Below are 12,233 nucleotides of genomic sequence, written 5' to 3' on the forward strand. Positions count from 1 at the left end.
AGTTACCACTGGATGTAAACCTCATCATCATAGTTTGGGAAGCTGACTCAAACTTATGCTAAAAAGTAAATCCTACTGAATTCAGGAAATTTTACTAGAGAGAAAAAGTGTGCACTTTGAGATCATATGACAGTGCCTGTAGCAAAACTACTTATTCAAGCAAACAACGGTTCAAATCAAGGCACTAGAAACCGTTTAGTTCTCATAACTGCTTTAATTCTGCAGTAGCAGGGCATCAGCATATTTAAAGTTGTGCACTAGTTAACCTGGGGGTTTCTTGAAAGCTTATGAGAGATTTTAAAATTAGAGATAAGAAATGGCAGAAAACTTCACAGATGTCTCTCTCTCTCTCTCATCATGTTCAGTCCTCTCTTGCAACTTGCAGTTGGGTATCAGGTATATTTTAAGTCACATTCTCAAGTCAAGCAGGGCAACAGAGAAATCCAGTAGACCTGGATACTGCCCATGCAAACACTAAACCTTAAAATTCCATGTAATCCTACATGGATGGATTACAAGATGGATTCCCTGGAAAAATCTGAGATGCACAGTTTTAAACAAATGAGCAAACAAACTTACCAAAACTTCCTATATAATTTCTTTCCAAGTCATCACAACCTTGATTGAGCACATTGCATATGATTTCTGGGAGGCTGAAGTCATCATCTTTGGCGATGTTCCCATCCCCAGTTGTCTGATGGAGGAATCTCTCCACCTCTGAAGCTTGATCAACACAGAGAAGAGAAAGTACTGCAGTAGAGTCAGAGATGGGGGAGAAAATCCCAGTGCAAGAACAGGCTCCAAATGGAGAAACTTCAGCAACCTTGCAAAGACAAAAGAGCAAGAATACATGCAGTTAAGATAGATAGACCAACCCCATCTCAATGAAGGAGCATTATTTGTTTAGGGAGATTAAGGCACTCAGAGACAAAACAGGAGAGTCTCTAGACACATGTTCACTACAAAGACAGGCCGAATGAGCTCATGCGACAGATCTCCTATACATGCATAAGATCACAGCCTATATATTCCTCAACTGTAAATGCCCACTAAGGTCATTGTCAGTAGTAACAACAATATGAAAGCAGTAACAGTATAAGCAATAACAGTACTATGACAATAGTCAACAAAACTATCCATTTCTATATAAAGACAGGTCAGGTACTACTGTGTCTTTGACAACTGGCTATGCCTTTTTGCAGTTGTTCTTGGTTTTAGTTATCTGCCTAGTTCTTCACATATTTCCTCAGAATTGTCCCAATGAGCTCAATGGCAGCCTGTTTTTTTCTTGCATTTTGTGTAAAGCGTTTCTTCAGATTACCTAGAAATGGACTATCACTAGATGAAATAATTCTTAGGCTCCTGTATGTTTTGGTTAACAGATTAGATTTACATATGATATTATTTCCACCACAAATGGATGCTTCCCTGTATGTCCCAGCAGAGAATACCTTGCAATGGTCATCTCCAGCTTCTGCAGGGTGTTGAACAAGAAAATGTTCCAGCTACTATCTATATGCTACTATTTGTAGTTTTTGTATGTGATTAACATTTAAAAAAAACACATTTGCATGTACTACTGAACTCTTGATGAGGATGGGCTATAAATGAAAGAAATGAATAGCTACCAGAAGCTTGTTAATTCTTGGTAAACCCCAGAAAGGGACACTCACCAAATGTAATCCTTGGACCAGCGTGTATTTTAAAAATTGCTGAAACAAAGATGGCTCCTTAAAGGATAGTCCTGATGAACTCTGCAGAATCCAGCTCTCTGTACGGAAGTTTCCTACATGCATTGCATTCCAGCCTGTCACAGTGCATTTAAGAGAAATATTGACTGGACCTTTGAGGCACCTCTGGCTCACTGTTAGAGGCTCCAAGGTCACAACACAGTTTTGCAGCTCTTCTGTTCCTATTCAAAGTAAAACACCAGTGTTGGAGTTTAAGAGAAGCTTTTAAAAAAGAACAAACAAGTCAACTAGAAGACAATCACAGATCAGTTAACTGACCATGGATAGATAGATTGTACTTAAATAGATAGACTTATCTTCTTGGGCAGGAATCCCTCCCTATAAAAACCTACTTAAGACAAAGATTAATGTGTCACTTGTACTATCCCAGGTTCCTCTAAAAGAGATGGTATGACATTACTACCTCCAATTCTTTTTAAAAGGAGGATGTTGCTAGCAGTAATATATTTCAGACAGAAGATTAGTAGTCTCAGATTTAGGTTGAGAACTTTAGGTTTTGTTTATTCTGGAAGCAAGTTCACAAACAACAGTAAGATTCTTTGGAATGTTGCTATCACAGTCAGATATGCTTAGTGGGGGCCCTGAGCAGTGTCTACTATTGGGCCCCCACGAAGCATATCTGACTGTGATAGCAACATTCCAAAGAATCTTACTGTTGTTTGCCTTCAAATAGTTTTTAACTTATGGTGATCCTAACGCAACACTATCACAGTTTTTTTGGGTTTTCCTGGCAAAATTTGTTTGGGGGGGGGGGTGTCTTTACTTTTCTTTAGGGCTAAGAGAGTGACTTGTGCAAGGTCATCCAATGGGTTTCCATGGCTGAGCAAGGATTCAAACCCTGGTCCAGAGTTGTAGTCCAAAGCTCAAAACACTGCACTATACTGGCTTGCCCAAAGGGTTTAGCTACTCTTTAAAATTCCCAACATTTCCCCAAAGCATTGCTTAGATTTTTTAAATTATTATTAATAAAATGATTCTGATATTTATCTTCTAGGTGTTGTTCGGAACGTAAGGCAAGAAAAACAATGAGGGGAACCCAAGGGAAAAACAGGCAGAGAGCCCTTCAAACTACCAAGGATACCAGGTTTGGGTGCCAAACTTGTTTGAACAGTCTCTATTTGTGCCTAACCAATTCTCATGATTCACTTCAGAGGCATTACTCCATGACTTTAACAGTCTTTTTTTTATTTCTCCTATATGACTTTTAACACCTTTGCCTGATGAAGAAAGCTAGTGGATCTTCAAAAGCTTGCAATATACATTTTGTGCATGTTGGTTGGCCTACAAAAGGTATCACTGTTTTGTGGATTTTGGACACTTTCAATATGTGTGTGTGTGTCAGTTTGAAGATACAAACATTTTAACAAAATAAAATCTGCATTTTACAGCCACATGACTGCATACAGGAGAAGAATTCCTTACTAGATTTAACCACACATTTCTTTTCATTACCATCAGTCTTGAGGAACAGCACTCCTTCCACCGGAGAGAAAGATGCTTGCAGAGCAGAAGGGAGGGAAAACAAACAGTTCAAAGTGGAATCAAAAGGCAAGATTGTGCTCCATGGTGTCAAAGGTGGCTCAGAAGTCCTAGGCTCCACAGGGACAGCTGATATAGTTCCTGTTCTGTGGTGGTTTAAACACTGAAGAAAAGTCTCAGATGGCAAAATGGTGCCTCCCAAAAGGTGCACGAAGTCAAACAAGACCTTATAGCCCATATGATCTGAGGGTTCAAGAAGCTGGAACAAAAATAACAAGAGAGCTCAGGCCAGTGATGATGCACGACATAAACAGCACACTGTATTACGTCTGTACTACGAGGGAACCTATAGTATAAAATATTGGAAGCAATGGAAATAATATGTTCTGAAAATTAAGTAATTGTCTTGATTTTTCTTATTAAATTTTGCACATGTTAAAACAATTTTCACTGTTTAAAATAAAGTGTACAACAGACAAGAAACAGAAAAATGCAAAGAACCAGGATTTGCAACACAAAAATGTTCAGGTAAAAAAACCACTTGTCTGATCATCCATATGACCAAGTACTACCTATAAGTGCGGGGGGGTGGGGGTGGCATATCACACCCAGTTTGTTGAAATCTCACTTGCTGTGATGTGCAAACTCACCTTTGCTTATTCAAGATTTGTAAACCAGTTCCAAAACACAATCTGAACCCAGGATCTGTTTGATATGTATAATCCATAGCTTGCTCTGAGGGCTGAACCCACATCTGCTCCTAGGTTATTGCCCCAAATGACCACCCTGGAACCCTAACAAAAGGGCTAGAGAAAACAATCCAGAAGTAAACCATAAATGGTCAAGACAAGCCAGTATCTATTTGGTTGTCTGCCATGCAATTTAAGGTTTGAGCAACAAATCATGGTTAACAGACACCATGTTTTATCATGATTTCCAAATTAACCTATTAACTTGGGTTTTATCTCTGTGTGGCTCCTTTTCCCACACAAATGACTTACATCTCTTACATATATTTACAGAGATAAGAAAAAACATTTATGGACTACTAGTGCTATTACATAAAGTGGGAAAGAAATAAACATTTACAAACACAGATACTCAACTTCTAGGAAATAAAACAGAATTAACACTGAAGAGGTTGCTCATATATGAGAAGCAAGAAGCAAAGACATTCCCAGAACAAAGGTAAGGGCTGTACATCCTAAAACAACTATTTGACTAAACAAGGATAACTATTACGCAATGTGCAATAAACTTAGAACTATCTCTACTTATTAACTTCCTGCGTTCCTCAGTGTTGCTTTCAGTAGGAAATGCTGCTAACAAGATATGAGTCTGGATGAAGGTGTACAATATGATCTAGGCAGTGAGCCCCAAACTGTGGTCTTTAAGGGCTTTTGGACTTCAGTACCCAGAATCCCAGACTATTGGCCAACATGGTTGAGGCTTCTGGGAGCTGAAGTCCACAATCTCTTAAAGGGCACAGTTTTCTGATCTAGAACATGTTACACTCTCCATGAAACAACAGGTCTGCAGTTTGAAAATACTCCAGGATACAGTGCTCCTCCTGAATGGTCAGGTAGCCACAGTGCCAAGGACTGCCTTTTAACAGGAGTACTCAAATCCAGCGTTAATGTCATTTGGACTAGACACAAGTATAACACATTACATTTTGCGCCCCTAGGCTACTTAAAATAGGAGACACTAGGATGGATTACTGTAAAAGTATTCCATGTGGGGTTACCTTGGGATTGGAGAAGATGATGATTGTGCAGAATGCAAAGCTGTTACAAGCTGTAACTTATTGCAAATATATTACATTATGTTCTGATACAAGCTCATGCAAAGCTGTCTACCACTCTGTTGTTAAGCCAGGGTCTGATATTCATATACAAACTTTTGGACCAGGTTATCTCAAACAACACTTTCCTACCAACCTACTACGAATCCGCAAAGGCCATTATTCAGTGAGAACCATTCTTTCCATGCCACACCTTAAGGAATACCATTTGCCGCAATACAGAGACGGGTCTGCAGTAGAACCTGTCTTGCTAAACTATCTCCTATCTGTGGTATGTCAGGCTATAAAACAGTGTGTTTTAGACATTTACTGAAAAGCTTGTTACTTTACCATTCCCCCAGCAATGTCTAGGTTGAATAATAAATGAGTTATAAGGCTCACAAAATGATCATGGAAACATCTCTTTCTCCCTCCCTCTGCTTAACCTACCTCATAGAATTATTATTGTGAGGGTAAACTAAAAAGGTCAACTTAGGTATTTATTAGCGGAAAGGAGGAAGACAAATTTAAGTAACATCAGATCAAGGACAGTAGCCTAAACATCTGACATTCTTACCTTCATTGACTCAGTGGTATCCACCCAATAGAGAGTGATTTTCTGGTTAGCCATCATTTCCTGCATGCCCTTGGGGATGAGTTTCTCTGTGGTATCATGGGAGGGAGGCAGTTCATCAGACAAATGAGCATAGCTTCCAAAAACAAACTGCAACAGCTCCCTCTGGGAATGAGGGCAGGGAGAGAAGAGGAAAACGGCATTCACAAAATCCTCAGAAGAGGAGCTTGCTGGAGGCTTGTCCAGGGTTATAGTTAACTTGCTCTTATGGCTCCGCAGAACTGGCTTAGCTGGAGACGCTATTTCAGGCCGGTCCCACTGGTAGTCAAGCAGCGTTTCCTTCAGTATATTCTGAGTCAGAGTGGCTCGAGGCACCGGACCAGGCAAGTGTGGACTGAAGGTCTGGTTTCCAAACCTGGCGTCCAACTCCTCTTCGAAGTCCTCCCAACTACGGGATCCAAGCTCATGGAAACTCCCCACTCGTGAGGTTCTGCCCTGGGCACCTAAGGAATCAAAGAACTTGAAGCCCCAATGGACCCTAGACAAGCCACACTTGCAGCCCAAGTAGTTCAGGACCCTCAAGATGCCGAGGTGAAGATGCTTCTTCTCCACAGAGCTGGCAGTGTCCAACAGGAAAACCACATTGTAGGAGCAGGTCATGATGCTGCAGCAACTGAGCCACACTTCAGCAGCTTAAATTTAAGAGTCCCCAGATATAGTGGCAGATATAGACACCACTCCGCACTCTGTGACTGTCAGGAGCTTAAGGAAGGACCCAAGGGCATCCTGAACATACCTGAAGTGGGGGAGAAATTAACATGAAAACTTGCATCCCAATAAACATAGGATTAAGTTTACAAGACAAGGAGGGCTTTTTGAAATGCTAAGTACAAGAAGGCTGCAAGTCAAAGTCCCAAACACACAATTTCTCTTAGGAAGGTGATGTACTTTTCCTACTACAGGTTGAGCCTCCCTTATACAAAATACTTGGGATTAGAAGCGTTTTGGATTTCAAAATATCTGCATATATATATATATATGTTACATGCAACACACACACACACACACATATATATATATATATACACACAGTACATATATAGTGAGATATCTCAGAGATGAGACCCAAACCTAAAGTGCAAAGATACAAATCTGAACGCCAAAGTGAGGCTTATCCAAGCCATTGTATTCCCTGTCAGTGTGTACACTATGACAGCTGGACCTATGAAGGAAGCTGAGGCTTTCTCTCTCTCTTAGATTTTATTAAACATTAAAACTCAAACATAAACATAGACATAAATCCCCCCGATACAATCTTGCAAGCATACAAACATACAGTCTTACATATTGCATAATACTTTCCCTTGATTTGTTATCTTTCTAACACAATCAACATTGACAGTCTTTCAACTATTCTCTTTAACTCTACTTTGACACCTCTCTATTCCTCTATTCCTTCCATGTTTCTAACACTATCTTAACCCCAGTGGTTCCTTCATCTTCTTCTTTTCCAAGAAAGCTGAGGCTTTCTCTGAGAGAGTGTGACTAAAGCGATGCTAAGGTTTTCTGAGCTAAGGGCCCCATACAGACAGGCCAAGATAAAGCTGCTTTGGGTCACTTTGGAGGTATGCTGTTTAAATGGCGCATGCGTCCTAAGAGGGCAAAAGCCGCACCAAAGCCACGCTCCAGTCCTAAGGACCAGAGCACAGCTTTGGCACAGCTTCTGGCCTATTCAGATGCATGTGTCTTTTAAACCGCATACCTCCAAAGTGACCCGAAGCAGCTTCATTTTGGCCTGTCTGTATGGGGCCAAGGTTTCTTCAGAGGAGGTTTCCCCTTCTTTTCTTCTGAGGCTGAGAGAGTGTGACTAAAGCAAACCTATTCCAAAGTTTTCTTAGCAACATTCCTTCAGAGGGAGCTTGCCATGGCATGGCGTTCATTGGAGGCTGAGAGAGCGTGATTTGCCCAGAGAGCCCTATAGAGCTGAGCCAGGATTCGAACCCTGAGCCCCCATTTTCCCCCTTCAGCCTCGCCTTCCTCTGGGGCTGAGAGGGTGTGCCTTGCCCAGGATTCGAACCCATGAAGAACCGGCCCTTACCCATCCTTAGCCTCGAGGGACCCTCGGAGCCTCCTCTGGGCGAAAAGGAGCCTTCGCCGCCATTAGCCCCCAGCGCAGCCTTCCTCCTCCGTCATCCAACTGCTGGCGCGCTCACAGCCTCGCTCTCCCATTGGACGACGCCCTCTCGGTCCTCCGCTCCCCATTGGCTAACGCTTTTCCCACTCGCTCTCGCGAGATCTTCGAAATCCCGACGACGACGTCTCTCGCAGAGTGTACTTCGAACGCGGCCTCCGATTGTCACGCATGCGCAGTTGGTGGCTCCTCCAAGGCTCCCAATGGCGCCGCTCTGGGCCCCTTGGCATGCATCTCTATGGTTCTTGGGATTCCTCTTTCTCTCTCTTTCAGGGAGAAAGGAGGCATAAAAATGATAATAATAATAAATAATAAAGTGAATAATAATAATGAAATGAAGACTCATAGAGATAATAATAATATAATAACAATGAAGACCAGAGAAGAGGAATCACAACCATAGAGTTGTGAAGGCCCAGAGCGGCGCCAGCGGGCTCCTGTTGAATTCTGGGATTTGTAGTTTAGGGGGAAAGTATCTTTCCTCTTCAAGCCCATTGCCTAAAACATTTCTTTTCTTACCACTAGATGGCACTGTTCGCCCATTTATGGAAACAAACAGAACAGCAGTGTCCTCCAGAGGCTCCTTAAAGGCAAATTGGTTTAACAGTCTCTGGGATGCAATGCAGCTGAAATAATCTATATTTTAAGTATACAAACAAAACAAACAAGTTTATTGAATAGTCCAAGGGCCGTTTCAAAATACTCAAAACATAGTAATACATAGTAATATAAGCAATGCCACACACATATATGTAAAATGTTAATACAGTGCACTAAGTGCAATAAACCACAATATATATGTATGTATGTATGTATATGAATAGCCTAAACATGCACAGCTTATATACAGACGATAGAAATCTAAAAATATGCAATATGTACTGAAAGATATACAAACAAACAGGTAAGAATAAAAGTGTTTACACAATCGAACAGTCATGCATAAAATAGTTACCATGGGAAGTAAAACAGAATTAAAATGGGAGGTAGAATAACATTAAACATCCGTCATCATATCCCAAATCTCTTCAAGTACACACATAAGCAGTGTATTAGCTGGAATGTTACATTGTTAAATACACAATGTAGAGGGTTAAATTCAAATTTCCAGTTTGCAATGAAGTGTTTGTTGGGAGGCCATGGACCGGTTGCTGTTTCTTAGCCTGTTATTATGTCACAGTGTTGCTGTGAGCACCAAACGTGGGCAGGAGCATCATGTGTCCTTTGCTAAACTCTTTGGGAGTAAGCTAATATTTAAAACAAATGTCATCAGTAAATATTCTGACAATCATTTAGGAAATTAGAAATGCTGAGCCGTTTCCGATGCTGTCCATCCGATGTTGCTGGGACTTACAACTGCCATCATTTCCATCCAAGTGCTGTGCTAAGTGAAGATGATGGGAACTATTGCCAAACACATCTAGAGAGTACTAGCTTGAAGAAGGCTGTCTTAGAATATAAAAGACACAAATGAATCTTTCACCCTGACGAAATGCCCTGTTTTCGGAGGTTAACAATTCATGTACGTAGTTATTATGCCGATATGGAAAAACAGCTATTTTCACAGGAATTGATGGAATTATCTACGTTTGTAACTGCCTCCATATCTTAGGAAGGAGATTCCAGACTTCAACTATATTTCACAGCCTTCTCCATGTTCACGGGGAATGATGTTTGTCGTGATGTTCGAACGGCCTACGCAACTCCCATTATCCCCTTCCATTTGCCATGCTGCTTGACTATGCTGGTTTGTAGTCCAAAAGGGCTTTTGAGAAGGTTGATCTAGGAAGTGACTCGAATAATGAGTTCATGTATTTCCAGCTAAACATAACTTGGCTGCCTGTTATTGCCACGGTAGGATCATTTCTGAAACCTCTGTCTGTCTGCGGCTCCTTTTTGGACCCATTTGGTAGCTGCATGTAAACAGAGAGTACTCTTTGTAAAGTAATCCAGCAGAGAAGAAACTCAGCTATATTACTCCAAGCAGCTTTTACTTAGAACCTTTTTTCCCTTCCCATCTGTTCAATGCTAAAAGTGCCTTTCTTAGTTGAAGTGTGGTGGATAGGAGTCAGGGACTGCTCCTTTTCGCTGTTTGTAGTCAACGTTAGAAACCCAATGTTGTCCAATGAAGCTGAACGGTGGGAGATTCAAACTGGATGAATTACTTTTTCATGCTGCTCAGTTTTGAAGGCAGAATGCTGACTAGAACCCAACATTTATGGGTATATGGGCTTGTCATTGTGTGGCTTCAAGTTGTTTCCAACTTAGGATGACCCTAAGGCAAACCTCTCCCAGAGGTTCCTTGACAGATTTGTTCAGATGAGGCTTGCCCTTAATTTGCTCTGAGGCTGAGAGAGAGTGACTTTCCCAAAGTTACTCTGTGGGATTCAGAACCTGGTCTCTAGAGTCTGTTCAAGTCACTAATCCATGCTGGCTTTTGGAGTGAAGGCTACTTAAATGAAAGACAGTTGTCAACGGGCTGCTCTGTACACTGCATTTACAATTGCAACAAGAGTATACCTGTCCAGGTGCTCTGAGACAAATGCATAGGAAGGTGCAGTCAGAATCTGCCTTATCAGCAGCGGTCAGGGAACAGAAAGCAACAAATGATGCCCAGTGGCATTTTCTAACTGACTTTAGAAGGAAAGAAAGAATCCATTAAACCTACAGCTGATAACTGCACGGCCTCAAGGCTGAATCTGATGTAACTGGCTTGTTCTGCTTGAGGCAAGAGACTAAAGCTTTCTAGTTCTTGTATTGTTCCTTCCAGCCCCCTTCTTTGGTTCCTTAGTCAGCAATAACATTTGCTGCCAGTTACTTCTTGGGTCTGCAGTGATTGTCAAGGAATTTAAAACGAATGTGCATTTAGGCCAGCCAGTTTCTGGGGAAATCTGAACATCTAATAGTGATCTGTCACTATAAAATGTTCTCAAATAGTATTGGCAAAGGACATTTTACTGCCTGCGGCAAAGGAAAATATACTCTTCTGTTCCATATACAGAAACGGAGCAGTTCAATCTTACTTTAGTGTTGACCATGTCTTCCATCACACTTTAGTACAACAGCTTCACTTAGGGAGTAGAGGGTAAGTGCATACAGCTTCACAAGGTAAGGCCGGTCCTGAGAGGAGCATAAAAATCATGTTCATCTATTCATGGCTGGTCTGGGATATGGCTAGCAAGCATCTTGGTATAATTCCTCATGCCCTACATCTGCCACCTGAGGCAGCTCCTTCATTGTATCCAATGGCAGAACCAGTACTGCTCTATTTCGGGGTTGTCTTACAGGTAAACCCTTCTATAACAGAGACACAACTGTGTAGTCTGGAAGAGTCTCCTTCCATGGAGGTCTTTAAACAGAGGCTGGATGACCATCTGTCGGGGATGCTTTGATTGTGAGTTCCTGCATGGCAGGGGTTGGACTGGATGGCCCTTGCGGTCTCTTCCAACTCTATGATTCTATGATTCTATATTAGTATGCAAGGGGATCTTGTAGCACCTTTGAGACCAACTATGTAGAAGAAGATGCATCTGACGAAGTAGACCAAGTCCACAAAAGCTTATGTCCATGAAAACTTCTACATAGTATCAAAGGTGCTACAAGATCCCCGTGCATCCTTTTATAACTGTGGCAGTGTCTTGGGAATCTATGACACTGTAAACTAATTTATGATTGTGCAGTTTAGACCTGTGGCATTGTGCAACAATCATATTTCCTGGAGGAGAGCATTGTCACTGTGCCATCAGTAACGTTACACAAGTAGGATGAGCAGCATGGACTTTGGGCAATGGTTGCAATGAGAACAATATGGCTTTTTATGAGACAGGCTGTCTTTGCACAATGACAGCACAGGGAGAGGGGTTTAGTGCTCCTCATAGAGCTTCAGGGACTGGCAATCCAGAAAGGAGGGCAGTGGGAAATTATGGGGTCCCTATGCCTTACTGGAAAAATGTCCCCACTATTTGTGGTGTCTCCGGCAGTGGGAGTCCCCTTGTGCAAAGGGCCATCTTGCACAGCATTGCAGTTCTCTATCATGGTTGCGTATTATGCCAGCAAAACCATTCCATCAGCATCACAGTCCATGATGCAAGATCTCATTCCTGGGGATGTTGGTGGTGATCTATTTTCTCCCCTGTGGTGGAACAAAATGGAAAAGAAATCCTATGTTTCATTTATATGTTTTGCCAAAGGCAGCTGCTGGCTGTGCAACAATACGATAGTACAAGCTCAACATGCTCCAAAAGCCTTGCTTGGCTTTACCCAAAGGCAATGTAAATGGCAACATTTGTGCTCTCTGAACTGATGCACCATGATATTGAAAAAACCAAAGAACAACATTCTCTTCTTCTGAAGTTTCACTTTGCAGCCAAGGGCCCTGCTTCACATCCCTTATCTGTACAAAATGGAGACATCTGGCTTGAGCTGCCCCTCAGTTTAAAAGGTTCCTTTGTTCCT

At 41.7% G+C, this 12,233-nt stretch overlaps 1 protein-coding gene across 2 annotated transcripts in view; it reads right to left on the reverse strand.

Moving 5' to 3' along the window:
- TICRR (TOPBP1 interacting checkpoint and replication regulator) overlaps positions 1-7,882 on the reverse strand; it is a 29,717-nt gene extending 21,835 nt beyond the window's left edge. Inside the window, exons 1-5 of one of the 2 annotated variants that reach the window (XM_089539094.1) lie at positions 7,686-7,882; positions 5,591-6,383; positions 3,204-3,489; positions 1,674-1,912; positions 580-823 (exon numbers count right to left, since the gene is read on the reverse strand). In XM_089539094.1, coding sequence (XP_089395220.1) covers positions 580-823; positions 1,674-1,912; positions 3,204-3,489; positions 5,591-6,247 — 1,426 coding nt within the window. In that variant the 5' untranslated portion in view covers positions 6,248-6,383; positions 7,686-7,882. Of the gene's footprint in view, positions 1-579; positions 824-1,673; positions 1,913-3,173; positions 3,490-5,590; positions 6,384-7,685 lie in introns of both variants that reach the window. The other variant, XM_089539093.1, reaches the window with a different exon arrangement.
- Positions 7,883-12,233: the final 4,351 nt, after the last annotated feature.

This window comes from Sceloporus occidentalis, unplaced genomic scaffold, assembly GCF_023333645.1.
Source record: "Sceloporus occidentalis isolate IW3139 unplaced genomic scaffold, rSceOcc1.0.p SCAF_9, whole genome shotgun sequence".
Classification (NCBI taxonomy): domain Eukaryota; kingdom Metazoa; phylum Chordata; class Lepidosauria; order Squamata; family Phrynosomatidae; genus Sceloporus; species Sceloporus occidentalis.